Source organism: Anomalospiza imberbis, chromosome 9, assembly GCF_031753505.1.
Source record: "Anomalospiza imberbis isolate Cuckoo-Finch-1a 21T00152 chromosome 9, ASM3175350v1, whole genome shotgun sequence".
NCBI lineage: Eukaryota > Metazoa > Chordata > Aves > Passeriformes > Viduidae > Anomalospiza > Anomalospiza imberbis.
Window position 1 is genome coordinate 15,044,394 of NC_089689.1, and position 17,337 is coordinate 15,061,730.

General features: G+C 41.4%; 1 protein-coding gene across 1 annotated transcript in view; it reads left to right on the plus strand.

Moving 5' to 3' along the window:
• Positions 1 to 829: 829 nt before the first annotated feature.
• Positions 830 to 17,337, plus strand: part of TGFBR3 (transforming growth factor beta receptor 3) — a 113,038-nt gene continuing 96,530 nt past the window's right edge. The window contains exons 1-2 of the mRNA XM_068199835.1: positions 830 to 1,007; positions 14,208 to 14,380. Of these exons, the coding sequence (XP_068055936.1) occupies positions 14,323 to 14,380 (58 nt within the window). The 5' untranslated portion in view covers positions 830 to 1,007; positions 14,208 to 14,322. The remainder of the gene's footprint in view (positions 1,008 to 14,207; positions 14,381 to 17,337) is intronic.

Here is a 17,337-nt window from a genome sequence, read left to right on the forward strand (position 1 = left end):
TCATCCTGCTTGAAGGGGACAGTTGTGCGTGCAAAGGCCTCATCTGTGGTGCAGCTCCCTTAATGACAGTTTGCTCCACTAGATAGTCTTGAAGTTGGGGGATTTGACAACCTTAAGCGTGCCTTCTGCACTGAACAGCACTTTCTGTTACTTTCTAGCATAATGAACCTCGAGTGAACTGGAATAGTTTGTTCTGCTGTAAACGTCGCCAGCTCTGCGGTGTTGGCCAAAACTCCTTCTGGCGCGGGCTTTTGGCTGCCCTTGGCTGGGGTGGCAGCACTGAGGGGGTGGCAGCACTGAGGGGGCGGCCGGGGCCTCGCTCTGCTCCAGAGCTGGGCCCGCTCGGGCGGCTGCAGGGACGTACCTCGGTGCACACACAGGGCAGGGCACCGTCACACCGCCGCTCACACTGCGCCCGACACCGAGCGCAGCCCAGGCTCCGTTACGGACGCGGCGTCCGGCGGCCTCACGCGGTTTCGAGGCCGGTAACTTAAGAGCCGTTGCCGGCCCCGGCTGCCGTGAGCGGGGACTGTGCCCCCAGCCCCGGCGGCGCGGGGGTTTTCGAGCCGCTGGCTGCCAGCACAGCCGGGCCGTGTGCGACCCCAAGATTCCCTCACGGTTCCCGGCGGGGCGGGCGGGGCTCAGGTGTGGGACGGGACGGGACGGGGCAGGCGCGCGCCCGCGACACGCGCTCGCGAGGGGCGGTGGCGGCGGGCGCGGCCGTCACGGCGCCGTCTCCGCCCCGCGCCCAATGGCGGCACCGCCCGCGCCCGCCCCGCCCCGCCCCGCCCCGCGGGCCGCAGGGCTACTGCCGGGCCGGAGGCCGGGCGGGTGCACACGCGCCTCCTCCGCCTCCTCCTCCGCGCACCGCGGGCCGGGCAGCGGCGGCCGGCGTTGGGCGGCCTTGGTGAGGGCTGCGTTCCCGTCCCGGCCGGCGGTGCCCATGGCGTAGCTGTGCTGCTGCGCGCCTGCCCCGCGGGACGCGGCGTGGACAGACCTGCCGCCGGGTAGGTGCGGCGGCCGCGACCCCCGCCTCGACAGCGGCGTTTCGGGCCGGACGCCCCGCAGGGATGCGCCGTCCGCTGGGGCGGCCGCGGGGTTTGAGCCCCTCGAGGTGTCACCGTGACCGGGCTGAGCGGGAGGGTCCCGGGGCCTCCGCCGGGCGCGGGGTGCGGGAGCTGCCGGGGGCGGTCAGCGCCCGCACGCGTACCGCAAGGAGCGGCTCGCCTCTCGGGACCGTGCGAGCTGCGGGCTCCCTGTGGGAACTGAGGGGCGAGCCGAGAGGTGGGCGCCTGGCGAGGGGGAGCTCCAGGTGTCCCAGCGGCAGTCGCTGTGTCCGGCTGGTTGGTACGTGCTGGGCGAGTTACGGGCAGCGAGCGAAAGGCTTCCAGAGGCTCGCGCTGCTGTGCGCGCCTGTCCTCGAACCTTTCATGAGGCCAGGTGAGAACTCGGCAATGTACGAGCAGAGTGTGAGTTTAGTGTAAGTGAGAGTAAAGCAAGCGCCAGTATAATGTCCCTTCAGTGCTGTTTCACTGAGGAGTTGTTGACATGTGGGAGTTACTGCTGCATATTTTGCAGGGGATGCACTGGAGTCAAGTCCCTGCAAGCTTCTGAGTACAGCTCTCCTAGTAATAACAAGAATGTGGCTTCAATGTCAGATGTAAATTAAGTAACTTTTTAAACACGAGCTTTCCCCAGTTTCAAGTGCACTTGTAGTTCCAAAGTCATTGGTATCAAGCAGCACAGGATGTGATAATTCTTCTCCCTTTCAAAAATAAGGACTGTCAGGTGTAGTGTGCATGTGCAATTATGCCTTTTCCACTTGCTGTGGATGTAACCAGATGTAAATCAACTTATCTCAGTTCTATTAGGCTGTAGCCATTAAAATTGATTTGCTGTCATTTATTATTTCTTCTCAAATGCTTAATCATTAGCACAGTTAATTTTTTATGTAGTATTTTTGATAGTATTTTTAAGTTGTTAAAGAGACACTTGGACATACAAGTGCCATGATTTTGTTCTAGCAAAAAGTTTTTCTGCTTGGGTCTGTATTTATATTGATCTAAGTGTATGTACTTTCTGTTTGGTGAGGTCAAACAGGCTGATGTTAGACCTCCAATGGGGAGAAAACCCAAAGTGAGAGAGCTGCTTGCTCACTAACTGTGGTGTCAGTTTGTCTCATGGTGACCTGGAGGACTGATACTACTGTAGTCTCATATGTGGAAGACTTTACACGTGTAAATGAAATGTCTTCCCAAGACAAAATCTATTTGTTTATTGCTACTTAAGAAGATAACTTTATTTCCCTTACAGTCCATGCTTTTTTCCATGAATGCCTGCCACAAGCATGAGTTGGTAGCTGGGTTTTAATTAGCACTGCACAGGTGTCCTATCAAAGTATTCCCAACAAGAGTGTTAGTAAAATGTTAATGGAAGATGCTTATTAATTTGAAGAGCTCCAGTTTAACCCATGAAAGCTAACAGGGCTTGAGTTCCAGCTAAGGAGGAGCTGCTCCTCGAATGCAGACCTGGGCCACTGCTGCAGCTGGTGCTGGGCTGGGGGAGGAAGGGAGGGGAGGGCAGGTCATTGGCTTCCTTCAGTGAAGAGTCCTTTACTCTGAAACTTGCTTCCCCCAATTGTTTGCTGCAGTCCAACATTTTCAAGTTTAAAGTGACACTTCAGATTTTTCTCTCTTGACATGCTTTCTGTCCCTGGGGAGATCTTGTTTCGTTGTTGATTTTGATGCATGTTTTGTGTGTCCAGAGCCTCATCTAGTCAAAGTGTGTAAGTGATATCCACCAAGGATGTGAGTTCTTTTGAAAAGTAACTTTCACTTATTGTTCCTGGCGTGCAAAACACATTTTCATACCCTAGCATCTTGATGCCTACCACAGGAACAGTGTTTGGAAGTCAATTGCTAAACCAGCAGGGGGAACACAAAACTTGCTGTCTATATAAAGTCTCTACTCCTACCACAGTTGTAATTTATTAAAACTTTGGGCCTATACTTTTGATAGTATTTCTTTAGAAGGTGAATGTTAATTTACTTGGAACACCCACATACATTGAAATAAACACATTACTTTCAAATACTTGTTTATAAATTTCCTCTAGCAGGCATATCTCCCATTCTTCTGAATGCAGTTTTTGTCATATTAGCCATGACTGACTTGTGAAAACACTACAGGTTTATGTGAGTGAAATTTCTCTTTGAAGATGTTTGAAGTGAATTAAACCCAAGAAATGATATTTTGAGTAATCCTGTGAAGTTTCAGATAACGAACTAGAAGAAATATTTTCACAGTGGAGCTCTTACTAGGTCAAATACGATTATATAAAGACATCTTGAGAGCTCCAGTTGACTTGCAAAGCAGTTGTATTCTCACAAGAAACTATTTCTAGTATTTAGGATTTCCATAAGAGAAAATATTTTTAGATATTCTCTTAGGTTTTAAGAAGTCATTACTAGCTTATTACTGTAGAGGTCAACTGATGGTCCCAGCACAGAGCAATAGTGGTTTTCCTTTTTGATTCATATTAGCATAATGATTAAGTTCTTTGTACCAGGAATGCTGAATGTAAAGGCTGTTGCCAAAGAAGGTAACGTGCATGGCTTGCACCAGTCCATGTTGCTTTCTGGTCTGTGTAGTCTGGTGCAGCCAAATGGCAAATACTGAAGGTATGGATGCACAAACAGATGGCTGAATGGGAATTTGCAGGGTGTCAGCTATTCCCCAGTAAGAGCTGGGGAACGGGCTCTTACCTGCAGTAAATGCAAGAATCTTGCTGTTTCTACTTGGGGTTAAGCCCCCTTTCACTAAGGGTGGGACAAAAACGTGCCAAGGAGCATTTGCTCCAGACTAGCTAATTTGCTGCGTGTGAGTGATAGCAGTTGTATATTCCAACAGCATTAGGTGTTAGAGCAAGTACAGACACAATGTGTTCAACTGAAGTTAACAGTCCCAGGTCAGGTTTAAAGCAAGCTATGTAAGCTCTGGTTCTGGAAGGGCACTAACTGCACAGCAAGCTATAAAATATATATAAATGTATCTAAAGTATATGCATATTTCAATGGCCATGCATTGTTCTCTAGCAGCATAACATGATGTTGCCTGCTACAAAGGGTACAGAAAGGTGTATGTTAAATTCCATTGGCAGCCTTCATCTTCTGTTGTTTCCATAGAATCCCAAAACTTTCTCTCCAGATGTTTCTCTGAGATGCTGAAATGTGTACTTTGTAAAGCCAAACTGAAATTTCTGCTTTAATGTGATTTGAAAATAGTGGTAAATCTTTGCCTAATTTGTTCCTACAATTATTTTCTTTGATACCTCCAACAATATTGTGTTAAAATTTAAGACATGAATTATCAAGTCTTGGGCCATTTATGTGAATCTCAGAAAATACTATCTGGGATATAGATTGCAAATATCTTTGCCAGCACATTGCTTTTTGATCTAGTTCCACAAAATACTTGTGTATTATAAATAGGCATTACTTCTATAGCAGTAATATTTGTGGTGATTAACAGTGGTATGCTAGTTTCTAGCCACTTCATGAATACAAGCATGTTATACCATAAAAATATACTAGCGAAAAGTAGTGCAGTTGAATTGCTTTATCCATCACTGTGGATTTGCATTTTTATGTGTTGGCATTCGTCCAATAGAGCAGCATTTCTTGTGCTGTTACAGCAACAATTAACTCTGTGGTAGCCAAAATGAAAGAGATTTACCAGATTCCAGATATCTCTGGAAATCGTGGAAAGAGGGACTTTAAATCTGCCACTTAATTAATATTCCATATTTTTTAATTTCAAGTATCACAAAATAGATGTTTTTAAAGAAGAACTTACTTTATGACCTTGATTATGTAAGGAGTGATATTTGTTGAGTGTAGCAGAGAACACTTCATATATTGCATTTTAAGTGTAATAACTGTTTATTTATACTGGTTACAAATAATTATGTTTGGAAAGTATGCTAGTTTCTGATGTTTCCATAATGAAATTAATAGTGTTTTTGAGGAAAATGTGGAAATATTCCATCCTGTGACTAGTACTTCAAAATGAGCAACACCTGCCTATTATTAACAAATGTAATTAATTATATTTAGCACTTCTCTGTAATAATCTAATTTCAGTACAGTAGTTGGCCAAATTCAATTTTTTTCTTTTCTTCTTTCCTGTTGTAAGATGTTATAAAATTTTGAGAGTCAGCTGGAAAGGGCCTCTCTTTTAGATAATTTCTGTTGTGACCTTGCAAGAGACCTGCTTAGATTGCAGGAGAGCATTTATCTAGAGGTCTTGGGACTGAAACAAGTTAATTATAGAGCTGCTGTGTAGAGGTTGTTTTTCTGCACAGAAGGCAATAGGGGTTGTGATACATAAGGTGTTGTTAGTGATTCTAAAGAATAATGGCAATTCACTTATTCTCTGATTCTCCTTTGTAAGCATAGGCATTTTCTGTTGGAAATTGGTGAGCTACATTGTGTGAGTCGGGGACAATAAAACACCCCCGAAGTATCCGGTGAGCTTACTGCATAGTATAAATTTGCTGAATTCATGTATTTCTTTGCCAAGAAGCTGGAGGTGGATTGAAGACTGATATGTCCTCTTTTGCTTTACATTTGACAAGTAAGTTGTTTGACTGTAGCTGCCTTTGACACTGTGTGGTTGAGAACTATGGTAGTATTTTATCACACATGTGATGTGTTGTTCCTTACAATGATCTGAGAGAAACAAAGTTCTGTTCTGCTTTCCAAAGCAGCTGTTGCTGTATTTGAAGAGAGCCTTTTCTTGTAATAAAGCTATTGCATTAATGAACCAAGTCACTCCACTATGTGCAGCTTGTGTTCTGTGGTAGATTAGTTCCTCCGTCCAGCAGTTAAAATCACCAGTGTTTCTAAATACTTGTAGGTCTGGTGATTTGGTTCACTCCAGTGATGATTATGTAGATAATAATTTCCTTCTGACAGAAAGATGCACAAATTATTTATATGACTAAAGGAATTGGTTGTGGTCTTCCCTCTCCCCATACCTATGCCCAAATTTTTTTTTACAGTTGTCATTTATACATTTAATATAAAATGATTAAAGGAAATCCTGAATAGTAAAGATTTTATGGGAGTGTTCTCCACTCATTCTGACTGGAACACACTAGTAATTCATACCTTGACTGAAGCAAATCCCTGATGAAGTGCTTATAAATAAAAAAAATTTATGAAAAAGTTTTGCTCCAACCTGAATGGGTTTTTCTGCTCAACAAATGGAATGACACCATTTATTTGACAGACAATGAGAGGCTAGATACCCCTACACAAAGGGAAACTCCTTTTGACTCCTTCTTTTAACTGTGTCTCACTTTAAGGACTTCCCTATTTGTGTGGGAGAAGTTTCCTATCTGTAAGATGTGCAGCTGAAAGTTTAGTGGCTAACAGTTAACCTTTGGTAAGTGTGTTTATCATGCACTCTTGCTTAGCAACCTGAAGAAATAATCTACTAATCTGCCTATTAGAGTTTGCCTTATTCTAGAAACCAAAAGACATACTTTTGTTGTTCTGTTTCTGTTTTTTCCAAAATGTGGGTCTGATAATGCATGCAGTTAACTTTAAAATACCTAGTAGTTAATATTTCAGCCTGTTAATTTACTTCTTGTAGTATCTAATGACCCATGGCAGTGAGGAGGGCTGGTTTGTATCACCTCATCCATTTCCCCTGTAATGAGAAGCACTGATTTTCAATTCTGTTCATTTATTTACTATTTTTTGTTTTACTCTTCTCAAAGAGGATTGCATCCTTATACAGTGAATTTATGTTTAATGCTGTAGTCTTGCTTTTCATCATACTCTTTGTGGGTTTCTCACAATTAATCCAGACAGTTGCTGGTATTTATACGTCATGGTTTCAAAATTACTTTTCACATGTGTAGATGTCATTTCAAGATTTTACATCCACCAGTGATGGATTTAGTTCTTTTTCCTGATAGGAAGGTTCTAGGTAGAATATTTCTAGATGCAGTCCTAAGATTTTTGCAGTTCAGTCTTGAAAAAAATAACAGTGCCAAGCATTCATTAACAGCAATTTGCTGAAGTCTTTTATCCAGAGTGGAGGAAGCCTTGCTGAATTGTTGGTAACTTCCCATCCTACTGTGGCTTCAGTTCTGCAGAGATGCCCTCCCTAGGGTTATATCTGTCTTGATAGGTACATTAGAGCTGTTATCTGTTTAGTTTAGGTGTGCAATTAGAAACCCAGCCAAGTAAAACTTAAGATAAATTAAATTTGTGTGAAGTTGTTGGCTGCTACTGTGTTTGTGAAAAGTAAGATAGTCCAGTGCCAGGAAACCTATTCTGTTTCCAATTAGAAACAATAAAAAAGTTGGTAATTGGTCCAAAGAAATTTAACTATGAGAAGGAAAGGTTGTAGAGATGTTTTTTTCATACAAATTATGATGATCTTGCTCAGTGTGAAGATTCCTATTTCTATTGCCTTTGTTTTTGTTTTAGGGTAAACTTCTCAGAAGCAGCAAGTCCCATTTAAAAAACATGAGCTTAGTTCTTGTTAGTTGTGGTGAGATATTACTGGTTAATTGGGAACTTGAGATTTATTAAAATGTACATTTGAGATTTCTTGGGTTGCCATGTTTTAATGTACGTATGTTTCTAGTAATCTCTGCTTTTTTGCTTCCTTAATGTGTATCAGAAAGATGGCATATAATTGTGCTGCTGGTATTCCCTGGTGATATCAGTGAGATTTCTCGTCCATCTTCTAACTAAAAGTTGGAAGCAGAATGCCTAAAGTAGTGTTGTCTTTCCAGGCTGCTGTGGCCAAGGTGAGGTCCTGTTGTGGCTTCTTTTGCCTGTGAAAGAAGAGAGTAGCTGTTAGTTGCACAGAAAATACAAAGCTGAAGCTGGCATGAGATTGCAGATTGCTTGAGCCATTACAGTACTAGAGCTGTACAGCATCCCAGCCTCTTGCTTTCTCCACTCCCTTTAGAGATGTCCTGATGTAGGAAGTGCCTGAGGGCTCTATGATAAAGGAAAAGAATTCTGATTTGGTACTCAGATTACGTGTGGGGTGTTGGTCTTGTTAAACTCTGTCTGCAATGCCATCTGTGCTTCTCCTGTAGAGGTTCAGTAACCTCTAGGAATTTCTGCTGTTGTCAAAAAGCAATCTGTTCCAGTCTACTCCCTGTGGAAGTCTTGTGTACTCCTTCCACTAAAAGATGCCCGAATGCACTTCCTTCCCTTCCACGTATTGAAACCCTCCTGCATCCTGATCCTTTAAGAGACTATTCTCTTGTTTACACTTGGTAAGCAAAACCTTGCCCTCCGCCTAGGAAGACTTAGCTGCATATCTCCCTGTGTTTGGGGGAAGGGAAGTCCTGGGAATATATAACAGAACGATTATTTGGTCCTGTTTCTGTAAACTGTCTCTTACTTTTGCGCTGTATTATGCAGTGGTTCTTCATCTGAAACTTCCAGTGTTTGGTGTCATCTAAAGTCACAGCAATAAAAACAGGTGATTAAAAAAAAAAAAAAGGAAAGTTGTGAAGCTCAAGGGGAAGTTGGTTGTTAAATGATACTGAGAATAGACACCCCCATCTAAACTGGAGCTTCATTCCAGCTGTGGGCAAAATATGTCCCAGGTAACAAAATCCCCATCCAGTACACTATTACTAAATAGGTGGAATGGTTTCACATTTTTATTTGACTTATTTGTTTATATTTTTGTTCTTGTAACTTGGCAGGCTACACTGTAATACTTTAATAAGAAAATAAATAAACAAAATACTAAAACAAAAATCACATTGAATAGAGGGGCACATTACTAAATGGCATAAAACATCTTCATTTGGCACTCTTCCAGTTCCCATAGCCTTTAACTGCGACTTGTTGAAATGTCCCATTACAAGCACAGCAGCATGTGAACTGCAGGACATCAGAGTTACTTTTTCCCTGGACTTTTTGATATGTCAGGGTTTTTAGTTTTATTGCTATTCATATATTCCCTGAAAATGAAACCACTTTGTTTCTAAACCAGAATCTGTCCCTTTATAGTTTATGAATAAGTCACTATTTTGAGTTCTGAATGAACTTGTGGGATTTTGTGTATATGCCTTGGACAAAGGCATTTAAAAATACAGACGAATTTTCAATTTCACATGAACATTTGCTAATCCTATTAATCAGCTTTCCTACCTGTATGTGTGCAAATCGTGCAGAACTGACATGATGTCAGGTAATAAGTCTTCAAAAATGCATTTTTAATAGGAGTAGGATTGTAAATAAACTCTTTTGCTGTTCCTAAGTTTATAGAACTATTCATATAGTTAACTATTCGTGGTTTTTTTTAACTTGAGATTGGGTGTACTTGATTACAAATGATTGCCTTTTTTACTTGCACATGGCATGCATGTATTCATTGCATTCACATAGGGAAGCAACTTGGACAAATTGAAGAAAAACCAGTTAAATAAGCAAAATGGTTGCCATGTGTAAAACAAGCAAACAAAAAGTGAAAAAGCTTTGGCTGTGAAGGCGGCCTTGGATGGCCTAGAAACTTGGGTTCATGTTGCTATGGCAAAACAACACAAAGGGACAGATCCTGCTGGCTTTGCTCAAGTATCCCCATTCACTTTGTTGGGACTTGTGATGTGACTTAAGAGGAGGAGGAATTTTGGCTTGCTTTGGGGGAGAAGTGTTTGTTAGCAGTGTTGTAGAGAGCTGTGCAACCTCTGGCACCACACTTGGAAAGAGGAGGGAATTACCAGTATCCATGCTGATAAGGCAGAGAGGAAGTGGAAGTTATTCTTCAGGCAGTAAAGGAAAAGTTTAGACAACAAGAAGGATAGAGTTAAGGCAGGGGAAGAAATTGTTTGGGAAAGGTAAGTGCTGATTAATGAAACAGATGGTGGCTGTTGGGGAAAGGGCTTAAGGGAACAGAAGTAAAAGGTGTAAATAAAACAATAAGGTCCCAATTCAGCAAGAAATGTGGCAAATTCCTATGCTAGAGAAGCCTTTAATAGGAAACAGAAACACCCTAGTATCTGTGGCTCTGGCTGCCTGCAGGTTGGACTAGGCAGAGAAGCTTTGAAGAAGTAAGCAAAAATAAATTTACCAAGAGAGGAAAAGTGTGTAAAAGTTGAAGCTAGGGAGACTGCTGATTTCAAGAAGACTACCGCATGATGGGTACTTGGCTAGAAGTACAGAACTGGGCTGAGTAGAAAGGTGCTCAAATTTCCTGAAGCCTGAACCTAACCCAGGGTGTACACTTTGTTAATTTTCATTTATAGTTCTTCGAGCACTTTAGAGCAGAGTCCCATCCCCTTTTTAGAGAGCATTAGGCTGGTGTGGGGGTGGATACATTCTGCTAGTGGCAGAACAGTGCAGAATGTAATTTCTTAGTGACATAGGCCACAGAGCTTTATGGTCTGGGAGTGCCTACCAGTAAGAACTGGAAAATCCGTAGGGAAAAATGTTTTTTTTTTAAAGAGTAAGCATCATGCTTCTACCCTGTGAATTCTTCCATCTTGTAGTATTAAAGAGGACTTTTTAGTTCAAAGGCTAACTTTAAAAAATACAAAGACTGAAATTCTGAGGAAGATGAATAGCAGATTTGTAGGAAGAAAAGTATTTATGTTGGTGAAAGGTGGAGAGAAAACAGTAGTGCACTCAAGTGATTTGTGCTTTGTCTGCTGCTGGCTCTAACAAATGTAGATTGCTTTAAGTACCACTGAATTAAGGAGCATTTGTTGTCCTCTAGCTTAGAGTAGTAATGAGAGCTGTCCTTCAGTCAGTGCTTTGGTATCTTTCAAAAGCACCATGCTTTTCACTGGGTTCTAGCTAAGCCTTATGCGTCAAAATTCTCAGGGGCATCAGAGGCTCCTAGTTGAAACCAAATTAAAACCTCATGCTTTCTCCTCTGCTTGTCCTTGTGTACTTCAAACTGTGTTTCCTCCCCTTCCATTTCCCCAGTCTTCTTTCAAACCTAATGAAAGCTAGTAGTAGTCAGGTTCTTCCTGATGTTCCCAGCAGCAAGTATTCCTGATTTGATCTGGAGATATATATTTCTCAACAAAACAGGGTCTTTGTGCTTTTTAGACACTCACTTTTTGTAGGACTAGTGACCTTTACAAAGCAGATTTCAGTGAAAATAACCCTGTAGTCTTCAATGGTTTTGATTTAGGTCCCCTCTTTTGCCAGCCTTCTTTGCAGCTTGTTGTAGTACAAATCATTGGCATGGAGATGTATTTAATAAACCCAAAACTCTCATGTCTTCTTCTCTTTCTCTTCCATATCAGGATTTTTTGGTTATAATTTTAATATGCCCTTTTGTGATCTCATTTACAAAAATAGCCACTCAGATATACCCCAAAGGAAAAGATGATTCTCTTGGAAATTTCTTTTGAATGTCAAGTTGTCTAACAGTTGTGTTTACTTCTTGGGTAAATAGTTTAGGTTCCTTATCCCTTTGCACAGCATTCTTCTCCTATTTCAAAGGAAATAGCTTCCTATTTTCTGGACTGGCTTTTCCTACTTTTCCTAATTTGCAGGTTTCACATTTTTTCTAGTGACAGCAGGTCTCACACTGAAGCAAAATCTGGCAGATTTTGCACCACAGCTTAATTTTCTCACCTTTTTTGTTGTTGTTGGTTTGTTTGTTTGGTGCTGTCAGATGGTCACTTAATAGCAGCTTAGTAGCTGATTCCTGCCACGCATGATCAGATTTTGCAAAATACTGACAAATTGCCTACTTAGTAGGTTTAGTCTTAGATGAGTTATAAGTAGCAGTTTTGTCTGTCTTTTGACTTAAATTGCAGCTGTGGAGCTGACAGTTTGGGTATCATTCATCCTAAATTCATGAAACTCACAGTCAAGTTTGTTACCTTTTCATGTTTTTTGATATTTGCCCTCCTTTTTAAGTTTGAGATTGTATGTCTTCAAGCAAGTGAGCTCACTCTTCAGAAAGTTCTTCCAGATTTTCATTTAAGTCTTCATTATTCACCCTTCATGAACTGGCAGAATCAGGGTTGATGTTTAGGGCTTTTCAGTCATGTACTGGCAGCTCTCAGTTACACCTTGGAAATGTTATTGGTCAGTGGGTTGTGGTAGGAATCAAATCACTCCTGCAGATGGAAATGTATATATATTCTCTCTGCCTTTTTTTTATCACTTTTTTCAAAAGGACTTTCATCCGAGTTGAACTGCAACTTGACATTTTAAAATATTTAGATGGTCAGGTTGGAATGGGATTCTAAACATAATTTCTTTCTCTCCAGTTCTTTTCCTGTGCTACCTGTTTCTACACAACTTGGTGCCTTATAAAACTGTCACTGAGGAATGAGAGGTTTGTGCAGATGGGACAGGGATCTAAGTCGTATCTTGGGTTTTCTTATTTAGCATATGTGCTGTAGTTGCTTATTTTCTGGTTTCTCTTGTGTTCGTTGTTGTTGGTGAAATGGCTGTACATCAGTAATTTGAGTTTCAGAATGCTTCTTCATTGCCTCTTTGCACATATGACATCTTGCAGAACATTATGATGGTCTTCTATAGATAACACTGACTAGAAACCTCATTATTTGCTCTGTTTGATAGTTTTTCTTTATGGCAGCAGTTAAAACTTGAACTAGCAACCAAATACTATCAGCAGGTAGACTTAGGTTTCTTTTTATCTAGAGAAATAGCTGCAAATTTATTCCAGTTTATATTTGACTTCCCAAATAATGCTCAGTATTTGTCATGTCTTTCCATTTTCCCAAAAGTGCATTTTGTGGGACACTGAGCTTGAAAAGGAGCTGCATGAACCCCCATGTTGTGACAGATAGTCAGCTCCTTGCTCTCCCCATATGCTGCTGTCCTGCTGGAGTGTCTGGGTGTTCCCAGCAGCCAGCAGAGCTGTTCCTGTTTCCCCCACCTCACAGTGGGATCTGGGGCACTGTCAAGACCAGTTGGAGGTTCCAGGAGCTGGGTGCTGTGTGAAGGATCTGCAGGAGGCAGGAATTCTGGCCCCAACAGCACTTCCAGGAGTGTAGATGCAGCTCTATGCACACAGGGCAGTGCTGTCCCCACCAAATAACCTGTGCAGAAATGCTGCTGAGGAGTTTCTCGAGTTTCCTCATAGCCCCAGGGCTACTGGTCTAGGTGCAGGTGTTGGTTGAGCAGGCTTCTGCTGGCGCACAGCATGGCACACACTGTATGACAGAATCTGGCCTTTTGTCCTTCTACTTCACCTTTTAAATGATAATCATGTTGCCACGTGATCCTGGCTCAGTGTTTTGCTATCACTTAGTCCCATGATGGAGGTTTGTAATTTCTTGCAGTGTTTTATGATGAGTATTAGTGGTTGCCAAGGTGCCATCTGTCATCTGCTTCTGAATGTACAATACCAGTGTTCCGGTTCTTTACCTTCCTGATCTGTAATCTTATTCTAGACATCTAGATGACTGAGAATAGAATTAAAAAAAAGAAAAAGTGGAAGAGGCTATTGTGGATCTGCTTAAGCATTTCCCTGCCAAAATCTGCAGCATGCATTCTGGGGTCAGAATTTTCAATGTTTGTAAGGCTTGCAGGCATCAGCCGTATTGTCATTTATTAGCATAGCACACTAGAGTTGTTTAACTGACCTGGTATATCATGTCTCAAAATCTCTCTAAAGAAAGATTCTGAACAGTTTTATGTTTATATTTAGTGTCAAGTAGCATTGAAAAGTTTTCAGAGTTTGTCATACTGAGAAATGATGAGTTAAATTTATCGAGTTACCCATCAACCAGCTAGAAGACAAGTGAAACATTTCTCCATGCTATAATAAAGGTAGCAGCAGATAACTGAGCAAACAAATGTTTATATGCACCAGAGAAAGTCTGATTACTTAAAATAAACATGTCTGAGGGTATGAGTATCATTGGCAGGCTTCAGTGGGACTTTGGTATTAGCTGACAGAAAGGACTCTGGGGCCTCACTTCCAAGCAGATCTAAGTTGCACAATGTATAATATAAGGGAGCAACATCTGCAAAAAGGTACTGAAATACAGGGGGAGGAGTACTAGGTTATTGGTACCTAGGGTATCTGACAATATAAAATGCACTCTCCTACTAGACCTTTAAGAGAGTGTTCTGTTTTTCTTCTTACAAGAGAGATAATTTTAAATATCTATTAATATTTCTGTAAGTTGTATTTGTATTAATATTTATTTTTACTTCTTTCTGTAGGCAATTAAAAGTCCAAAAGATCTGATTTCGAAGCTCACCACCTGTTTCGAAGAAAGTAAATCTACATGAGGAACCACAAAGCAAGTTGATTTGAGAAGATACAGCATTTACAAAAATGTCAAGTTGTGTGACTTCAGTGTTTGCTTTGATGGTTTTGTGCTTTGCAGCTGCAGGTAGGTGGTATTATGCAAATCATGCATTCAGTGTAACTGGATGTGCATATTTAGAATTGGTCAGAAATACTTTTTCGTGCTGAAGAAAGTAGGTCAGCTAAAGTTTATGTTTATGTCTAGGTTTTCTGTGAAACTATTGTGATAATTGCATCACATATGATGTGAGAAACAATGCTGTTCCTATAAGAATGTTTTCTTGCTTCTATGTTCACCCTTAATTTAAGAACTGCAGTAGTAATGTAAATTACTTAGGTTATTTACCTGTTTATTTTTAAGAATTGCATGATGCACATGTATTATAAAGGGGAGGGTTGATATGGAAGCCTTTGGGAGTGGAAGGAAGCAGTGTAGCTGCTGTGATGAATTATTAGCTGTGCTAAGAGGCTGGATTTATTTTCCCAGGTGCAGGGTTGGGCTGGTGAAGCTGAGGCTGCTGGAGTCTCTCTCTGCAGAGCTGGGCTGAAAGGGTGTACCTGCTCAGCTCCATGCTGCCTCCAAGACCTATAATCTGGAATTAAGCCCCATTTATTTGACTTTATAAAAACTATGTCAGACAAAATCCCAGAAAGGTTCATAATAGGTCACTGAGTCTGTCCATCCTTCCTGCCTTATTGGGATAAACCTCACCTTGGTCATTCCTGACAGTTGTCTAACCTGATTTACAGTCAGCTATTAGTGATGATGGCAAAAGCCTTTTAGTAATAGTTGTCTGTGTTAATGGAGTCCTTTTAGGTGAGGAACATGCACTGCCATTTAAGGGGGTTGTTCCTGTCCCACATTTTGGCCTAGCTGGGGATTTTAAAAACAGTATGTTGCAATAACTTGTGACAGAGAAAGGAAAGATCTGTGGAGTTCAAGTACCTAGTTTATTCTGTAGTTTCTTTAAGCACTGAAGTGATTCTACTCAGAATGTTTGTTTGTCAGAGTTCTTTCTGTGGTTGCAAGGGGAAGCCTCTTATGTGTCCAGCTTGTGTACAGCGTGGGTCTTTGGAGAAGAGGCCAAGTGGATGTGTAGTCAGTCAAAATGAGACAGTGGGAAAAGCAGACAGTGGACAGATGGCTTGCTTAAATCTCAGATGTCCTCACTGTGGAAAAGATGACCGGCTTTGGAAGAGACAGGGCTAAACAATTAAATGTGTTACAATTTTCATTTCATCTTCAGCATGGAAAATTATGTTATTTCAAGCCCTCAAGCCTTGTGGGACTTTCTCTGGGTTTGACCTTCTTGAAGGCATCCATCCAACATTAGTAACTTCGATTGTTTAATAGTACGTGATGCTGACATTTTGCAATTGCTTCATTACAGACAGACTTCCAGCAATGCAGGGTGTGTCTGAGTGTGTCTGCAGTCAGGCTGAGGCCATCAATGCTGCTCTTGGCTGACAAGAACCATTACTTGGAGCAAATCTGTGTCATTCTAGATGTGTAAAAATCTACTTTAAAAGGGATGGCCAGTGCAGAAAATAAAAAGCTTTTTAAATTGATCTCAACCATAATTCTGTTTTGCTGCTGAGGAGAATGCTTGCCTATCAAGTCAGCTTACCTCTTAACACCAGCTTTAATTAAAACCCACTGATTTTAAAGTGCTATCAAACAGTACTACTATTAGAAAGTTATTCAGTGTTCAGAAAATGTAACATATCTGTCTTGAAATTCATTGTGGTTTTTTTGGTTTTACTCCCCATCTCTGTGTTTTCCTCTGGCAGATATTCTTGAAACAGACTCTTAAAAAGCTTTGGATTCAGTCAGATGCTTATGAATAAGTAGAGTGACAGAATTATTTTGGCTGGAAGGGACCTCTGGAAGTCTAGTGCAGCACCCTGCTTGGAGGAGGGCTAGTTTCAAATTCTTTTTTTCTTGGAGACTGATTTTTCCTCTATCTGCATGGGAAGAAATTAGCTGAAGGGAGTAGGAAGTGTCACAGTTTGTTAGGGGAAGGTGAGAAGTGCTGTCTTTGTGGTTTCTGGCTATACCTACCTGTATATTTTGGTTTTCTTCCATGCTTTTTAATTTTTTCAATAAATTCTTATTGAAACAACTAGATAATGTCCTTTACAGAGTATAATGAGTACAGTAAGATAAGAGCAAGAACCGATGGACTACAATGAAGAGAGGAGAGGTATCAGGCAGATGTAATGAAAACTGAGGAAGGACAGCTCTCTGAAAGTTATTTAGAGCTTTTGCAACTTGAGATCTTGAGTCCTTTTCATGCAAACAGTTGTGCTTTAAATGCAGGGGCTTTGTGGCTCTAGGTGAAGAACAGGTGGGAGCAAACATGTTCCAGTTGTGTGGAAAGCTGGCAGAGGCCCCTGGGCTCTGGTCAGCGTGATGGCCAGGGCATGGCAGGCGTGGCTCTTAATTGCCAGCATACACAACTCGTGCTTTTTCAGTCTTGAACCACAAATGTTCTAGTATAAATAAAACTAGAACTCTAAATAAAGTTTAGTATAAATTAAATCCCTGGCTTGTGGTGGAGCCTGGGGGAGGCAGGGGGCAGCATGCCACCTCCCTAGGGTATTGATTTTTATACATTTCAGCCTTTTTCCACCTTGCTCTTTGTTTCTTAAGAAGTGAGGCACCTGCAGCAGAGCACACCTTTCTTTTGTTTGCCAGTTCTACACTGAAACTGGTGCTATTGGTTATGGGGGGGGGTTTACTGACATTTTAATAGCTTCTGCATTCTTGTATTTTCAGGTATAAGTGAGCTTCTAGACAGAATCCGTGTTTTGTTTGGTTTATTTTTTCTGCTCTTGAAGGTACTAGTGTGTTAAATATATCAAAAAACCCCCAAAACCCTGGAGTTACACAACATGATGCACAGAAATGGATGGTCAAAGACGAGTCACATGTTTTTCAAGTTAATAGCTTAAAGATTACACCTCACTAATTGCATTGAAAATAGTCTATATAAATATTCAAAGAATATTTGCCTGCTTTTCTACCTCCTCATACTACCT